This window comes from Furipterus horrens, unplaced genomic scaffold (assembly GCF_987537825.1).
Source record: "Furipterus horrens unplaced genomic scaffold, mFurHor1.1.pri manual_scaffold_4, whole genome shotgun sequence".
In the NCBI taxonomy this organism is placed as follows: domain Eukaryota; kingdom Metazoa; phylum Chordata; class Mammalia; order Chiroptera; family Furipteridae; genus Furipterus; species Furipterus horrens.
The window spans coordinates 13,990,185-14,008,781 of NW_028327174.1; the positions used below are offsets into that span (position 1 = coordinate 13,990,185).

At 40.3% G+C, this 18,597-nt stretch overlaps 1 protein-coding gene across 4 annotated transcripts; it reads left to right on the forward strand.

Annotated features, from left to right (window-relative positions):
* The first annotated feature begins 2,591 nt into the window (after nucleotides 1-2,591).
* Nucleotides 2,592-17,200, forward strand: NFYB (nuclear transcription factor Y subunit beta). 4 transcript variants are annotated; one of them, XM_090272590.1, is made up of 9 exons: nucleotides 3,196-3,309; nucleotides 5,827-5,912; nucleotides 8,409-8,523; nucleotides 10,978-11,071; nucleotides 12,486-12,616; nucleotides 14,410-14,607; nucleotides 15,628-15,709; nucleotides 16,444-16,523; nucleotides 17,099-17,200. In XM_090272590.1, the coding sequence occupies exons 4-9, from the start codon at nucleotides 10,978-10,980 to the stop codon at nucleotides 17,129-17,131; spliced, it is 618 nt and encodes a 205-aa protein (XP_090128716.1). In that variant the 5' UTR covers nucleotides 3,196-3,309; nucleotides 5,827-5,912; nucleotides 8,409-8,523; the 3' UTR covers nucleotides 17,132-17,200. The 4 variants fall into 4 exon arrangements, with proteins under 4 accessions (XP_090128715.1, XP_090128716.1, XP_090128713.1 ...); XM_090272589.1 differs by lacking the exons at nucleotides 3,196-3,309; nucleotides 8,409-8,523 and adding an exon at nucleotides 2,592-2,749; XM_090272587.1 differs by lacking the exon at nucleotides 8,409-8,523 and having other exon boundaries at nucleotides 3,197-3,309.
* The last annotated feature ends 1,397 nt before the right edge of the window (nucleotides 17,201-18,597 follow it).

The following is an 18,597-nucleotide window of genomic DNA, read 5'->3' on the forward strand; positions in this document are numbered from 1 at the left end:
CCTATTTCTTTTCTGACACCAAAGTGTCCTATTTCTAAAATGTATAGCCAATCTATTGACCACTCTCCATCTCTCTATCTCGAACGCTGCCACCACAGAAGTCACCAAGGCTGACCCACTGTAGCTGTTCAATAAAAAATGGACTAAATGAATGAATTCTGAACTGAAATCAATAAGCATGCATTGAGCACTTATTCTGCTTTTCAAAGAAAACACTGACTTCCAACATATTTACCTGCAGGTTAGTATTCATAGAAATATAGACTTACAAAACCTGCAGGTAAATATGTTGAAAGTCATCGTTTTCTTTGAAAAACAGAATAAGTTTGCTGGATTCTCAACACATTCTAAACATCTTTCCATGTTATTAAAAATTCTTTAAAAGTTTTAACAGCAGCATAATATTCTATTTCATGGCATACTTTATTCAACCATTTTCAAATTGTTAGACAATTAGATTGCACTCTTTATCTATTGCTGTATAATAAGTTACCCCAAAACTCAATGGCTTAAAAGAGCAATTATTTATTGTCTCAGTTTCTGTGGGGCAGGAATCTGAGCCTGGCTTTGGCTCAGGGCTTCTCAAGGCTGCAACCAGCATCTCAGGTGGGCTGTAGTCATCTGAAGGTTCCACTGGGGGAAGACCCACTTCCAAATTGGCTTTTGTCAGAATTTGGTGCCTTACTGGCTATAGACTGATCACGTCAGTTCCTTTCATTCTCTCTCTCTCTCCATATTTATATACATACCTATAGATATCTATGTCTAGCTATATAACTATATGCATATCTCTATATCTGTTTATCCATCTATCTATCTATCTAGAGAAAAGCTACCCAAGACAGAACTCAGTCTTTTTGTAATCCTACTGTACTCTATTCATTAGATGCGAGTCAGGAAGTCCAGTCCACACTCCAGAGGAGGAAATGACACAGAGGTGTGAATACCATGAAGTGTGAATACCATGAGGTGTGGAGCAGAGCCAAGACCAGTATGTGTAGAAGATGATGATGTTGCAGGGAGGAAGGAAGCAGAGGCCAGACCCCTCCAGGCCTTCAGTGCATAGAATGGATTGAGAAGAGAGGGACAAGAGTCCAATCAGATCACTGGAAATGGGGATGATACTTTAATCCTGGAAATTCTATGAGGTCTCATAAAAGTAAAAAAATAAAATCTAACTTAGAAGTCTTTGTTATGCCAGAGGTTGTTTTGTCATTTGCTGACTTATGACTCATAGGTGGTATAAACTAAGGGGCAGCTGCGGTGTCCATACACCATGCAGTCACCTGTCCTGTGTCCTCTGACTTGAATGCAAGGTCTAGATTAGCATTAATGTCTTTCCCAAGACTAAATTGTGATCCACATCTCTTTCTTCTGCCACGCAATCACACATATACACACACACAAAAAGGTTAACATTTACTGGGGGCTTCCTGAGTACAGGTGTAAAAGGACAAGTTGTCGAGGCAGGAGGACCTGGGATTCAACTGCAGAGTGTGGAGTAGGTCCCCTCTTCCTGTGAACGTATAGCTCGCAGGGGAAGGAGAGCGCTTTACCACCTTTGTAGCCACGGTGCTCCTAGCACAGTGCCCGGTGAATAGTAGGAGCTGAAGAACCTTTTTGTTGAATCTGAAGTAAGCATGTCGATTAGATCAAGGGTACTGAAAGAATACATTAGCTCAGAGAAAACAGTCATCTTTGCATATCTTTTGGATCATCATCCAGTATGTGGATTAGTCATACTTCTGATTCTACTACTTCTTTTTTATATTTCCTGCCTTTGGGCACCAATTTCATTCCCAAAACTCCACTTTATGGGCAATCATAAAGAAAGGGAGGAGAGAAACACAGGCCAATTTTAGCAAGTAACAGTTTATAAAAGTTTGATGGAGATTGAAATTCATATCACACAAAGATCTTGAGATAATGAACCAAAAAAAATTCAGGGCTTTTTATGTATATTTATTCTATGTTAATCCCAAACAAGCCTAATAGGTAGTATTACCCCCATTATGGAAGTGAGAAACTATCACATAAAGCAATTTTATCAGGGTCACAAGCCCTTAAGAGGAGCTGGAATTCAAATCAGGTTGTCTGGTTCCACCGTGGCATTGCTCTGTACTGCTCTTGGAATAATTTGGAGACTTGCATTTGTCTTTGCTTCTTTATTTGCTCCGTAAATGTTAAAATATGCGGAGAAACAGTAGGAGCTCTATAAATAAAACATGCCTATATATTTCTAAATGATTAAAGCTGGAAAGTTTAATGTGGCACCACGCCACTTGTTTGGTGGAAGTCAGAGGAAGGCGATTCCCGGCTCCCTTTGCAGAAATCCTGTCGCTTTTCGCAGTGAAGTGGCTTTTGGCTCACCGCCCACGGGTGATGGTCGCAGCCCAGGGAAGTCCGACCCAGATTGCAGTCAGGGAAAGACAGCGAGGGAGCTTGGCTGCACAGAGGAAAGAACGGACCACGGGTTCTTGCTGCCTAAATGTCATCTGGTTAGGAAAAGCCACATGTCAGGTTGCATCTACTGTGGCGGGGGCGGGGCAGGAAATGTAACATTTTAAGTTGGGGTGAAGGCTGGCTAGACTGATCAATTTGTTAAACTTAAAGGAGAGAATTGGCTTTTTGGATGAAATCCGAAGAGCGAAAACCGAAGCTCAACGACCAAGTCAGTGGCAGCGTTGTGCATTTGGCAAAGTTAACAGGGACACAAGGAAAACACCAGGTGCTGAATGCGATCCAGGACGTAACTGCCGTTCAAATCCACCCTGTGGCTCGGGTGTCGCCTTGGCTGGCGGCTACTGCCCTTGGTTTCCCCTTCTTAAAAATCGAGGCGCAGGCCGGCTGCACTCAGGCGGTGAGACACTTCCACGTGGGAGAGGGTGGGGGCTGAGAAGAGGGGCAGGCCTGAGAAATCACGCTTCGCAGAGGCCCAGGGAAGCACCGTGGGAAGAAAGCCCGCCTAGACCTTAGCCGCGCGCGGGATCCTGGCCCCTGGAAGCCCGGCTCCGCAAATAGACCGCGGGCCCACTAAAGCTGCACCCCCGCCGCCCGCAGCCTGCTCTGCAAGAGCGCACAGGGGTGGCGGCTCCGCGCTCGCCGTGGGGCTGGGGCGGGGCCTCGGAGGGCGGGCGAGCGGGAGGAGCGGAGGGAGGGTGTCGCGCGGAGGGAAGCGGCCCGCGGCGGAGGGAGGGGAGGCCGAGTGCTGGAAGCGGAGCTCCGCGCTGGGACTGGTTCCTTCGCAGCCATTTTCTGTCCAACCAAACAGCCGATTGGAGACGGGAGCCAACCAGGGCTGCATTGGAGGTTTGTGTCTCGCTTCGGCCAATGATCGCTCCTAAACCGACTCCACTTTAGCTCGAATGAAATGTCCGTCTCCTCCCGGCGCCGTCCCCGCCGCCAACGCCGCCGCGGCCGGGGGCACTCGCCTCCCTCCTGCCCGCCCTCCAGCCCGGGCCGGGTCGGTTCGGCGCCTGCGAGGCCGCTCCCGCTGCGGGCCCGGCCGGGCAGCGGGCGCCGGGCTGCGGCGCGGCTCTTTGTGCGCCGGGCGTAGGAGCGGCGGGACGCGGGCCAGGCCGCCTCCCGCTTGCCGCAGCCGAGCTCCGGGCCGGAGGCCGAGGAAGGGGCGCCGGGGCACCGTTGGGCTCCCCTCTCGGCGGCGCTCCAGCCGTCTCCATTTTGTGCGGGAAGCCGGCCAGGGGGCGGGGGGATGCGGTTCGGACCCCCGGCCTCGACCTTGCTCCCTTGGTCTGGCAGCCGCGCGAGTGTCCCCGGGGAGCGCCCCTCTTCCGCCCCGGAGGCATGCGGGGCTGGGCTGCTTTGTCTGTCCCGGCACCCAGGGCACCGCGCGGCGGGCGGGCGGGCGGCGTTGGGCGCGGGCCCGGGGCCTGGGCTGGGCTTGTGGAGGGGATGCGCGCCAGGGGCATCAGCCCCGCACGGGCGGGACTGACAGGTCGGCTGGGCCGTGGGGCCGAGTCCAGCCCGCGCACCTTCGTGGGGAGGAAGCGAGGTTCCCGGGAGGAAGGAATCGGTTTGGTCTCCCCACAGTCTGGTTTGCACGTAAAGAATGCAGCCATCTGGCGGCTTGCGGTCCCTGGATTTGCCCCGAAGGTGGGAAGGAAGACTTTCGGATTGGACTAAGGTTTAATCTTGGGTGGGAGGCGGGGAGGATGTGTCGAGCCTTAGGAGCAGTAGTAGTCTGCGAGAACAAAGAATTACAGAGCACCCACAAGTCGTAATTTCCCCCAAAGTACTGTAACAAGATAATTTAAACAAGCTTAGGTAGCATACGACCTTTAAAAAGAAAAAAGCACCCCACTAAGCCTCTTGGACTTAACAGTTCAGTGGGTCGTGCCAGGAATCACTCACTGGGATGGTTTGGGCTCTCGGTATGCAAACTAATCAGCAACAGAAAGTGATGAGGTAAACCAATCAATATAAATGACATTAATAAAGAGGAGTTTTCTTTATCAACTATTGAAAGTTTAATCAGAATGCCTTAAAAGGCAGCTCAGTTATTCCTGTTCCGCACTGCTCTTGTAGCTTGAATTTAAGGACTACTATTGATGCAAAACTCGGGTTGTTGATGCCGAAGAAGGGAGGGTGGAGGAATGGTCTGCTGCTTTTCTTGGATACAAATTTGCATGTTTTTCAAACATTAAACAGATGTATGCATTCACGCGAGCTTTCACATATATCATAACCTGCCTTTAAGAAAATATATACCATATGAGGTGATAGCGTTTTTCTTTAATACACGGAATCTAAATAAATACTCAACTATTTGGGTGAATGATTGTAAGGTGTAGACCCACCCCGACCCCCAAGCAAGATACACAAATATATATATGGCTCTTACTCTGATAAAAAAAAATTTTTCAGACACCCTTAAAAAAACCCCACCACTAGCTAGAAAGGAAGAACTTTCTGGGCAAAATTTGAGGGTTAGAAAGAGGAAAATATTTGAAAAGAAATTTAAAAAAAAATTTTATGGTCGTAGCAGGCAACGTCAACCAGTCTTTGCTGCCTCTACCCTTGTAATGGCTTCTTTAAAATTCAGTTCAGTGGCCACAATTTCTGTCATTTACTATATTTCATGCTGGAATGCATATGAGCATTTCCCTTAAAATTAACACTGAAAGGATGTTTTTCCTTTGACACCCCTCTGTTTCACTTGAAAAAATGAAAAGAACATATGAGAGATGGAGATTGTAACAGTAATTAATATCAATTTATTGAAGAGCTATTCAGATGAAATTGTAGTCCAGAATGGCAGTGCTTTAAAATTTTAAATAGAGTCCTTGATTGATTGTGTTCCTGCTCTACGTACGTTCTCTGGGCAACGTGTATCTTCTTTCCAGTATAATACGAGATATTTAATCTAGAAGCATTATATTCTGAGATAAATTTTTATTTCAAAGCTTTTGGACCCCCAAATCTCATTCTAAAACATTAAGAACCCCTGCTCCCCACCCCCCAAATTAAGTTGATACTGTGTTTTGGCTGTTAATATTTTAAGTAGTTTAGATGTGTACTTTTTGGTCTCCCACATTATATAATCTGGTGTGTTTTGATGGCTAAATTCAGGGTTATGTTGGAAAAGCAACCCCCCCCCCCCGGCAATGAAATCAACTTTTAAAATTTGAGTTCTTCAAAATCTTCCAATTTAACAAACATTTATTGGGTGCCTGCTTTTTGCACTGTTTTATACCATGCACTCCACTGAATAAGAATGGTAGGTAACATTATACACGCCTTTAAAAATTTTACCAGGAAGAAAGCCTGTAGGCTATACCTTTTTACTAACGCATGTTTATCTTCCAGGTTGAATTGGGCGAAGATTAGAAACCGACTCAAACTGGTGTTCTTGAACACCACTGACAACACGGTTCTGACAGTAGTTCATGACAGTAAGTGTGTTTTACCCTCTTGGTTGTTAATTAGATTTGCACAGAAATTAGCTGGGAAGAAAATGATAACCGATTTTATACTGGAGCTTCCTGATAGGATGAATGCCTTTTAAGTCTAGACTGTACCTATATTCATTCCTGAGTGACTTCTCATGTAGTAAGTGTTCCCTGTGGGCCCCTAAGTGCTGTCAAAGTGACAGGATTAAAAGTATGTCCCAGCTCTTAAGAGGCTGTTTATGGGGTAGGGCTTTAGTCAAACTGAATACTTTGAGAATGGTTACCTGCAGAATGAAAAATGCTCTTCTAAGGATGTACAAGTGACAAGAAGAGAGGCGTGGCAGGCCTGGGGAGTGGGGAGTGTCATGGAGGGAGCTGTAGGCCTCCAAATGAGCCTTGAAGGGTGAATGGATTTGGGTAGGTGGGGGGTATCACCAAATAGAAAAGCCTGAAGATGGGTTACGTATATAAAGGGGAGGGGGAGTAGGTCCGCATGGTCCAGGTGGGGATGTCACAGGGTAATTAGTGAGCAGCTACCACTTGGCCTGTCTGGATATTTCGTTCTGGGTCTGCTGCTGTATCTGTGACACCAGGCATGTCACAGCTTCCTCGAGCAGCGACTGCCTCACTGCTAAAATAAAGAACTGCACCGGGCGATCCCCAAGGAAGTAAGACACATCCCAGCACTAAGATTTTTATCGTCCCTTAATATAGAGTTGAAAACAAGGGTAGGTGAAGTGGGGGATCCCCTCCTTGTGCTTGGAAAGCACAAGAACGGTATTTGAAGGGATGGTCATCACACAGCATTTCGTTTGTTGAGTTCTTACTACATACCGTGCTCTCTGCCAAGTGCCTTCTAGACAGTAACTTCACTTCTCATGGCAACCCCATGTTAAAAACGGGGAAGCTGAAGCACAGAGGACAGGAAGAAAAGACATACAGCTCGTACGTCAGGAGCCCGGCTTCAAACCCAGGCGGTCTGTTCTAAGAGCCAGTGTTCCCTCATTGTCTCCCAATAAGAATCCAAAACCAGGCGCATTTCTTACTGTTCCACAGTATTGTCCTGTGTTTGAGAAGCAACTGTAAATGTTTCCAATATACAGTCGGTAGACTTAGAATTTAGAAGGGGCAAATTAAAGACCTAGGCATAAGGACTGTAGGAAAAGCTACCAGTAACAAGTACTGTAAAGTCCTTGGCATCGGAAGCCCTGCATTTCAGTCAGCCCCATAGCACCTCAGTTTTCTCACCTCCTTCACAGGGTTGTGAACGTTGCATGATATATTTAGAAAGCGTTCAATAAATGTTAAACGTACTGAGAGAGCACTATTTACTGCATTTGTCCAATAAATTATTAGTATAGTTTAAATACTACATGAAAAATTAGAGAATGAAAATTTATTGGCTCGGCCAGCTGACCGTTAATTTCACATATTTTAGAGAACACTATTTTCAACTAAATGATCGAATAGAATAGTCACTGAATTAATTAATGGGCTGTAACTACTCCTTGTCCATATTTACCAGTTCCCTTGAGCCTAGTGAGTCATCATTTTCCTCGTTCTCTTGTTATTTTCCTACATGCTCCTCCTCCTCTGTTGTCTGCATGAAATCCAGTGCTTCGGCTTCTCTGTCCTTATTCCGGGCCTGTAAATTGCCACAGGTGGGCATCAGCCATGGTCACCAGCTTCAGCCAGGCTCTGCATTGCCCAACACTCAGCGCCCCCCCTGCCCCCGTCTCTGCAGTGGTGGCCATGCGTCCACCCAGCTGTGAGCGTCCCAGCATTATCCTTGATTCTTCCTCCAGCTCTTGTTCAATCAGTTAACAAGTCTGCTGATCTGACCTACCCCTACAGTCTCTTAGACTCTTTGTCCTCTTGACCTCCCGATACTGGGAGTGACCATCATCTTGCCTGAAATCTGTGTCCTGACTGCAGCACTATGGTCCTAACTGGTCTGCCCCCATTCTTAATTTCCTTCAGTTCACTTTTACACCGGACTGGAGAAATTGATTTGCCCTCTTTGCTAACACTCTTCTTGGATTTGCTCTTGTCCACAGGCACTGCTTGATCTAGTCCCTCTTAGTTCATTCTTACCCACTAGGACTACATACTACTTCCCTATTTCCTTTGTCTGGAACATTTTCCCATCTTTCCTTGCCTAACTGATTTCTATTCATCTTTCAGTCTCAGTTTAAATATTATTTTCTAAGTCAGCCTTCCCTGACTCCTCCCAAAGCATATAACAAAACATTTTTGTTTTCTTTAGCATTGTTAGTTAATTATTTATAATTATTTAATAGTTATACATATATCACATTTAGTGAGTACTCCTATTATACAATGCTCTCTTCACATGGTAACTTCTACTCTCGTCCCTACTTGTTCAAGGTCTCATGACCAGTAAGTAGTACGGAATTCAAACCAGGTGATCTGATTCTGGAACCTGCTCTTTGGAAGTACTAATACGCTATGCTTCCTACTCCTTTCCTGTACCCCCAGTTTATGTAATGACAGTTGTCTTCTCTGCAAGTTGAGGACAGAGACTTCTTTGTGTTGCTGACTGCATCGTCACTAGCACATAACGTGGACCTGATAAATCCTAAGTGTTTACTTGGTAAATATTTGTTGACTGGCTTACTTATAATCTGTAATCTAGCAAATTTTTATGGAGTGTTTTAGACCTAGAAAAATCCTTTGGTGTGTATATAGTAAGTTTTCCCCCTCATTTCTCATATATGGATAGCATAGTGTAAACATCAAAGATGAGGCTAATTTAGTGAGTGGAAGGTACTAAGTGCCTTGGGGATTCAGATACGGGAACACTAATTTTTGGCTTGCAGAATGGAGTAAACCCAAAAGATTTCAGGAGGATGGGGGAACAGGGTTTAAAGTATGGGGCACAAATTTTTATGGTATATAGTGGAGAGGAAGACAGAAGGTGCAGTGAAGTGACAGGAAAGCTAAAACTTGCGGAACCCAAGACACAGACAGCTAAGCAGAAGACAGTGCGGCTTATCTTCAAAGGCGGGAGGATGGTATCTGATGTCTCCTGAGTACTCTACGTGCCAAACACTGTCCTTAGCAGGTTTCTGTTCTTTGTTTAATTCCGACAACTCTGAAATAGTTTCAGAAGTATTTTTTAGAGCACTGAGATTTAGAGATTAATTCTGTTAATCCAAATGATAATCTTGCTGCTAATTCCAGTGCATGACAAGATAATGTGACTCAAACTTTTTGCCTTTAATACTTTGTGTTGTATTTATATATTAATCTCCCAGATCCTGATTATTTGCACAGTGTCCTTCTTATCAGGTAATCTTAAAAGACTCATGATATCCTGTGGACATTCGTTTTAGAAAGAATCTGTGACCGTTTTTTCCTCCCCCCTTAAAAAAGATTTGGTTTCAGTTGTATGTTCTGAAACAACACTGGCCCTGTCTCCAGCACCTTGATCTCACGTAGGGCATTGTAAAAACTAGTCAGTTCACAGCTATGCTAATTGAGCTTTCTTTACAGCCGATAAATCCATCATCATGTCTGTGTATTAGAGACTACTCTCCTAGTATCTTGTTTGCATTTTAGGATTAGTATAGCACTTCCTATCTGAGTAATGTTTCACATTCATTTGTATTAGCTGTTTAAGATGGGGAAAGCGATATTGTTATTTCCATCTTACATAGAAATACATTTAGCCAGTAGAGATGCTGTTTTTCAGGGATCAGTAGGAAAGTCAGAGTCAGAGTTCACTGACTGCTGATCACCTCTTAGAGGCCAATAAGAAGTATCAGTACATAGGTACCCTGTACTTTCAGATTACTAAAGGTTAGGTGAATTCTGTTCTCTGCTCCCTTAAAACAGCTATAAATTATGGAAATGTATCTTTATTACCTACAATTAGAGATGCATCAAAGAAATGTCATGTCATTAAAAACTTGGAAACTAGCCTGGTATGTTAGTATTAGATAAAAACTCAACAAAGATGAAAAGTAAGACATGTGTTATGCAAGGACTCAAATACTGCAATTAATAACATCAAGTTTGTGCCGGGTCCTGGGCCTTGATGAATATTTAGGACCAAGTGTCTCTTGATTTGGCCTGAAAGCATGCATAAATCACACTTAAATTTTGCTACTGTTTATTTAGATAATGCAGTAAAAACTTTTCCATGCACAATAGCCAGTTCCTCGACCCCTCCCAGCCCCGTTTTTTTTTTTTTTTAGACTTATTTGCAAAGCAGAAAGACTTCCAGGATTTGCCATGTTGGTGAAATGGAATGTAGCCAGTTTAAAGCTAATGGCTCTCTTTCTTTTTTTTTTCCCCAGGTTTTCCCTCTTAGAATTCTTTTAGCCCTAAGCAAAATTAATTAACCAGGCATTTTTTTCCAAGTAGTAACTCTTGTTTGTGGTTAAATGGAAATAGTTTTCCTGTCCTTATATGCAGATCTCTGATCTCCTTGCCCCCTCCTTTTCTTTTTTAAGAATTAGAGGTTGATGGGCTCATTCAAAATGTGGGTGCATGTTTGGTTACATGGGTACAAACTGTGCAGGAATCCATATGCTGTGATTCAAAAAATGGTCTGAACCGAGACATTGTCCATCGTGGAAGTCTGAGACCACAGAGAGCGTCTTCAGCAGGAGCAGAAGGGTCTGTCTAGGAACATCGGGCTCTAGGGGGGAACGGAAAGTGACGCGTGCAGCTGATTTCAGGGGGCTGCTCATTTTGGTTTTGCTTGTTGATCCAGGGCTAAGCTAGGTTGTAAATCAGGGTTGCCTACCCTTCACTGGAGGATTGTGCAGTTGAAAAGAAAGAAGTTTGTGTTAGATTCATTTCCTTATTTTGTTTCCCTGTTGTTTTTATGCTTGTCCCTTACGGAGGACGGATAGGGGGACTCTTGGGCCGTTGCCAAATTATCAAACGGTTTCCAGATAAAGAAATGTTTTCTCTCAGTAAACTTAAGCTATGAAAAACGTAATGGCCCTATCCTGTGACATTTCACGAGCACTGAATCTGTTATGTTTCTTAAGACAAGTTTTATTGAAGAATATTGAACAACTCTTTTTCCTCATAGATGGATGGTGACAGTTCTACAACAGATGCTTCCCAGCTAGGAATTTCTGCAGACTACATTGGAGGAAGTCATTATGTTATACAGCCTCATGATGGTAAGGAGGCCACAATTAGAAACAAGTTCACAAGCAGAAACAAATTAGGAAGTGAAAATTTTATTAATATGATGTTCTAGTTTACTTTTGTCTTTACAGGAAAATTAGCAATCTTGTGCCACAATTCAGTGAAAAATCTAAAAAGGAATACTGTACTATTTTAATGAGAAATAATCTTCAATGAGTGATGACTTCTAGAAAAGAATTCCATAGAATTATGCCTTTTTAAAGTTTCTTTAAATTTTTGTTACTGATTTCCTGCGTGAGAATTAAATATGAAAAATTCTTAATTGGTACAGTAAATAAAATGATTCTTTAGAGGGTGAGTTGCTAGCTATTATTATCTAGTACTTCTGAACAGAATTATTTTTGTTTTCCATTCAACATTAAGTTTGAATTATGCCGGTTTTAGAATGGGTGGTATTATGTTGACCTTTCATAAATAACTTAGTTTTGTAGCATTCTGACTTACGAGATTAAAAGCGTTAAGATATATTTTTATAGTAGGCAATTAGAGGAGAGCAATTAGTTACGTCATCCTAAACATACTCAGAACAAGTTAATTTTGATAACATCACTTTAAACACATAAAAATGTATATTGACTCAGCTTAAGTGCCTTTCCTGTTTAATTAACATAAAGAGTGGTAGGTTTACTTACAGATTAATGCATTTAATGATAAAAGGATATTATTGGTACTGTGAAAGCTTTGGTTTTATCTTAATCTACTTAATTTGAAAATTCACTTTTTCTAAGAATGCTGGGTCACTGCTGTAGCTTTGTTTAAAAACTATTACTACATTAGTAATAACCCAATTGGGTCAGTAATATTCAAGTCCAGTTTTTCCTTTCTATATAAATTTGGCTTTGGATAAACATATTAGCTCTTAATCTAGTATTGTGCATCATTATCGGTCAAGGTCTTTAAGTTTTATAGCTGACTCATGTGACATATTTATGAACGATTCTTCTGTGGAAGGTGCTCCCAATTCCTAGGAAGGACAGAAAGCTGATCCCTGGTCTCAAGTAGAAAAAAAATCTAATAGAGGGAATCAGAAATAAAAATAATTACAAAGTGTGTCAGAAAAGATGCAGAGAGGCACTTGTGATATTTTGTGAAAGGAGAGGTTACTTCTGGAAGTGCTGGGGAGGTGTTAGGAGCATTTGGGGAATGGGCAGGTAGGGTTTGAACGGGCAGAACTGAGGATGGAAAGTGTTCCAGACAATGGGCTGGAATCGGTGAGCAGGTTTAGTCCTGGTCCTGAGAGTGGTGAAAAGAACTACCATCCTGACCTCTGCAAAGGATTATGAAATGAACCAAAACGGTTCTTATCGTAGATCATTGTAGATAGCCTTTCTTCTATCTTGAGGAAAAAATTATGAGAAGCTTTAAACCTAAATTATTTTTCTTTAGATACTGAGGACAGCATGAATGATCATGAAGACACAAATGGTTCAAAAGAAAGTTTCAGAGAACAAGATATATATCTTCCAATTGCAAATGTGGCAAGGATAATGAAAAATGCCATACCTCAAACGGGAAAGGTAATACAGAGGGAAAACTTAACTAGGTTTTCTTGCGGGGGTGTAAAACTTCATGGCTGCAGTTAGCTATTGAGTACAGTCTTTTAGCAAATCAAATATTTCTTTTGATTCTAATGCTTAGTTACCAAACGATGTTCCATTTTTAGTTCTGTCATGTCCCCAAAATGTGCCCCTCCCCCACCTATGGGAAGCAGGTGAAATATAAGAATTTAAAAAAAAATAGGCGCATGGTCAGAATTATCAGGTTTGAGCATATGATGTAACTTCTGCAGTGTTGCAGCAAAATTGGGTCATACTGGACTGATATGGATTTTTAAAAAATACTTTTATTTGGAAACAATTTTTAAGAAAATTACAGATATTAACATATATTTAAATTCAACTGGTATTTTTTTAAAGTAGCTTTGTTAGAACAATTTTAAAAACTCACTTTTCACTGTACTTAAGTAAAATTTATGCTTTTTATATTTTGTTGCATAATAAACTTTTCTATTGTTTTTTAAGAAGATTTTATTTATTTACTTTTAGAGAGAGGGGAAAAGAGGGAGAGGAACATCAATTGGTTGCCTCTCCCACGCCCCAAAACGGGGACCTGGCCTGCAACCCAGGCATGTGCCCTGACTGGGAATCGAACCAGTGACCTTTCAGTTCACAGGCCGTTGCTCAATCCACTGAGCCACACCAGCTAGGGCTTTTTTTTTAAAAAAAAGATTTTATTTATTTTTAGAGAGAGAGGGAGAGAAACATCTGTCATTTTATTGTAGCTTATAAAGTACATGTGAAAGCAATAGAGCTTGTACATGAATATATTATTAAAATACATCACTCAGCCTAGAAGGTCCAGTTTGAAAGGTCCTCTTTATGTTTTAAGGAAAAAAGCTAACCACATGATTATCAAGCACTTGAGTTAATGAATTGAGATGTGCTTGGAAATGTAAAACATACACCAGATTTAAGACTTGTATGGAAAAAAAAAACAATTAAAATATCTCAATTTTTAAATTGATCCTGTGTTTAAATAGTATTTTAGGTTTACTGGGTTAAATAAAACATAATTGTCCTGCTTGACTGCATTTATCCAGCTCCTGTGTACTTTTCTCCAGGATGTAATATAGGCATGGAGATGAAAGACACTATGTTTCAGCGAAGATTTTGAGTGTCACTCCTGTTAGAAGTGGCCTTGGAATGGCGTGATTTAGTCCATTAGAGCTTTACTTTCAAACCCCAGGCCCTTAAGAGAAGAACTGTTTTTATGAGGTGGCAGGTGTGTGCTTCTTTAGGTAGGCTTTTTAGAAAACTCAGAAACTTGACACTGCATCTTCAGTAGGAAAAACATCACCGCGTGTCATTTCATTTCCTTGTAAGCCTTACGTGAAGTCATTGTTTGTTTGTTTTTTAGTTTTGGTGGTACCTAAGTCTGTAGCCCACAGTATGTTAACTACATACATAACCTGACTGATTTTATTTGGACACTTGGTTAGTAAGAGTTTCCATTGTGGGGTGGTGGGGTGGTGGGGACATCCAGTGGTTGCTTTTATACCTAAATTATATCTGTCTTCTGTGAATAGTTGTCAAGGCAGAAGCCTTGTATTCAGGTTTTTAATTCTCCCTCTGAGGATTGGAATTTTAATAGCACAAATTGTGTTAAATGTTATTAGCATATATTTCAAAGATTAAAGGTTAACCAGTCATAAACTGAAGTTTGTATTCTTCTGAATAGCCTTTTATTTTCAGGTTGTTAGGGAGGTGATGATTATATTCCCTGCTAATTTACCTAGAATTTTTCTCTTCAGATTGCAAAAGATGCCAAAGAATGTGTCCAAGAATGTGTCAGTGAGTTCATCAGCTTTATAACATCTGAAGCAAGTGAAAGATGCCATCAGGAGAAACGGAAGACAATCAATGGAGAAGATATTCTTTTCGCCATGTCCACCTTAGGATTTGACAGTTACGTAGAACCTCTAAAATTATACCTTCAGAAATTCAGAGAGGTAAGTAAAATGTCTTCCATTATGCTTTTACGAAAATAAGATCTATTCATTAACTTTTAAAATGTATTATTTGTTTAAAAACTCAGCAAAATATATAACATTTCTCAGACATGTGTAATCACTTATGTTACTGTAAGTCTTTTTCCTTTGTAATTATTAATAATGATAGCATAGTTATATAATGATTAAGAACATGGACTCTGGAAGGTGAATCCCAGCTCCATCACATGAACTCTGTGGCCCTAGGCAGGTTATTTAAGTACTTTAGGCCTTGGTTTCCTGGTCTGTAAAGTGAGGCTAGTAATAGTACCTACCTGCCATCATTACTGAGTACTAAGTAGGACAATGTATGTACTGCACTTAGCTTGGCACGAGTGCTCAGTAATGTGAGGTGTATGCTGTTATTGCTACTAGGTAGTATCTCAAACCTTGGGGCCTTTTAGATAAGGAGGGAATTATAACCATATTCCTTTCTTATTATTGATTGAATTCTTCTACATTTCCTCACTGCAACTTGGGTGTAAGATTCACTTTGCTTTCGAAATATTATCTTAGTATCTTTAGTGTAAAAAAAAGAAAAAATAAATTTTAAACTCCAGACATGCTGTTACAGTGCTACCCAGTTGGCTGAGAACTGTATATGTAATTGATAACTTGGATCATTTGTAGTAGATTCAATAAGCTGAATATTTATAGTATTTTACAGACTATTTTATCTCTAAGTAGAGTTGTATTTTCCTTTAGATGTAGTGTGGAGTTAGAATAATTTCTTTAATTCTACCCATAAATATTTTAGATTTTCTAGATCATTGTTAAGACTGTCTTGTGAGATTACTACTTAAATAAAACGTTAGCATTTTGAAGGGCCTCTTCATCTGTAATTAACCAGAAGTGTTAATAAATACTCTGTGTAGTGTTTATAAAAAGAGAAGCTCCTAATTTTAGGAAATAAGTAAGCATTCTCATTTAGAAAAGTTTCTTTTGAATAGCAGTGGTTACTTTTTGGTCTTCCTTCCCCAGGCAATGAAAGGAGAGAAAGGAATCGGCGGTGCAGTCACAGCCGCAGATGGACTAAGTGAAGAGCTAACAGAGGAGGCATTTAGTAAGCAGCGTTGGGATCCATTGATGCAGCTACATTTCATGTCTGTAGTGGTACTTTCGGGAAACAGCACTGAATAGCTGGACACAGCACTGTCTTGAATTGTTCTTAGTTCATGCCCATATATTTGAAGTCAGTGGGGACTAAGTGTAAAATTTAAATTCTGCAGACGTAATAACCTCTCACCAATAGTTCTGACCGATTTCCCTAGCCCCTAGTTTTCGGCTTAGGATTCACGTGAGGTAAGAATGTTGAGAATTGTATTTCAATATAAAATCTTGTGATTTAAATAAATTTGAACGTTTTTAAAAAAATGAGTATCATATTTGTCATATGGTGAAATAAAAGGTCTGTAGTGGTTATATTTCTCATAAACTTCATTATTTTATATTTCTCATATGTAAAATATATGCTGCTTAAGTCATGTAAGTGTTGCTTCCAGCCAGCCCTCATGTTGTAGGTCTACCCGTGAATCAGAAACTCATTTCTGCAGATTTGTACACATGGATAGTTAGCTAAAGTACACTGCAGAGAAATGAAGATTCAGAAAATAAAAAATGCTATAGAAGAAATGGGCTTTTTAGGGAACTTTTTTAAAGTGGAAAATTTGGGGGTTTATGATTTGGCCAAAGATTTCATTGATGAATTGTAGTGAGACATTAATGGCACAATTTTATGATTCAGGCCAAGAATGTAGATGCAGTTCTTTTCTCACTAACTTTTCTTTTGTCTTTTAGCCAACCAGTTACCAGCTGGCTTAATAACTGCGGACGGTCAACAACAAAATGTTATGGTTTACACAACATCATATCAACAGGTAGAGTACCTTTTTTGTATTTTAAATTATATTAAAAATTGATTATATATATTGATTTTGATTACAAGTGGTTAACTTCAACACATTATTATTATTATTAACCTGATAAAAAGGCTAAGTATTGTTGCCCTGCCTGGGTGGCTCAGTTTGTTAAGAGTGTACTCCAAAAGGTTGTGGGTTCGATCCCTGCTTGGGGCATGTACGGGAGGCAACTGATCAGTGTTTCTCTTTCTCTCCGCTGCTCTCCACTGCTTCTCTAAAATCAATAAACATATCCTCAGGTGAGAATTAAAAATATATATGTGTATATATAACTGTTTGGTATTCTCAGATGGTTAAAAATATATACATGTTTGTATTTGCATAGAAGATTTCTAAAACAATACACAAGAAATTAACAAAGTAGCTCCCTTTGGTAGAGAGAATGGAGATTTGGGGTGAGACATACTTATTTTTCACCATCTGTTGTTTTTTTAATTGTCTTGTTTTTTATTCATTGAATGTTTATAACATGTATGTTATTTAAAACTAATTTTTCTTCAATTCTTGTCCTTTTACATTTTCTAAAAATTTAGATTTCTGGTGTTCAACAAATTCAGTTTTCATGATGGGAAGAAATGAAGGCATGGAAAGTACAGAGAAGCGGGAGAGTCCGTGTGATTCTGAGGCAGAGGCGTGAGGAGGAGAGGACTGGGGAGAGGGTGTCTCTTTGTATATTCAATAGCTGTAATGTCGCTTCCTGATGCTTGACTAATTGAGGTGTTCATTCTGACTTGAGAATCTTTTTCATGAATGATTTTAAAGAAAAATTTGGATTTTAAAGGTATTAAAATATTTTTGTTTTGTACGAGAGTTTGTTGCTCTGTATGACTCCTGTATGCATTGTATATTGCAATTTATTACTGTCAGATTTGTAGACAGTTTCTTATTTTCATATTGAATCATGTTACTTTTGTAATTCAAGTAAGCAGCTGGGTTAATTCATGATGTTTGCCCTTTTAATAAAATATAAGGGTAGAGTTCATTTTGAATGCAAGTTGCCTTTATTATAAATTTGAGTTTGTCTTGGTTATATAATATCTTGCATGATAACCTAGCTAGGTTTTTAGCATTTGCCATATTTATTAAAACTAATTTTTTTTGTAAAACATTCATAGCTTAAGCAGCACCATTTTTAAAAAACTGTAACTGAAAAAATAAGTGTGAATGCAGAAGCAATTATTGTCTGCCCTATTAAACTTGGTGCCCATTAACAGTGTTTACACTGTTCATTGTGCCTGTCAAGATAATTTTAGCTTATTGGAACTTTTGTTAAGACTAGATTTGTTTATTATGACTGTTGGAATTCATTGAAGTTTAATGTAGTCCTACTGCTCTTGAAATGGTGCCCCTTTCACTTTGCATATGATTTTTCCAGAACGTATCTTCAAACACCATAGTATCTCTCTTCCAGAAGAGGAATTTTATAGTCTGATGATAAATGTCCTCATTTTGCCTTTTTAAATTGAAATGTCAAGTTTCCTATTATACTTTGGAAACCAAGAAACATCAGACATTATTGTATGTATACCGACATGTTTCTGCATGGGTGAGTGAATGAAGACTCGAGTGAGTGCTGTGAATGGTGTGAAACTTCTAGTGTGCTGTCTTGATATTTGCAATAAACTAAACTTAGATAATGTAACTTTGTATAATTTAGTATGTGCTTGGGTTTTTTGTTTTTTAAGTGAGGATTTGTATTTTTTCAATTAACTGGAGTGTTGTTCTTTTATATATGTATTTCAATAATTGCTCCTGTATAGTCTGCCCTTAGGGACAGAGTCTGAGTGAACCTTAGAAGGACATATTGATAAGGTAGAAGCAGTTTCCCTGATGCAGGCTGAAGAGACACATTTATTTTGCCAGAAGGCACCTTTGGGGACATATTTGAGCTAATCTGAGGTTAGTAACTCCCTTAGTACCCCTCCCATTTAAAAAAATAATCTTCAACACAGAGAATTCAAGTAAGCAAAACAAAAGGGGAGGAGTAATTAAACAATCAACCATCATCCTACTACTGTGTTGGAATAACCAG

What these genes read in the sequence shown, in the direction of transcription:
- NFYB (XM_090272589.1), top strand. An exon ending in ACCTTCAGAAATTCAGAGAG is followed by an intron (nt 14,608 to 15,627) that starts GTAAGTAAAATG and finishes TTCCTTCCCCAG; the next exon opens with GCAATGAAAGGAGAGAAAGG. An exon ending in GCTAACAGAGGAGGCATTTA is followed by an intron (nt 15,710 to 16,443) that starts GTAAGCAGCGTT and finishes TTTGTCTTTTAG; the next exon opens with CCAACCAGTTACCAGCTGGC.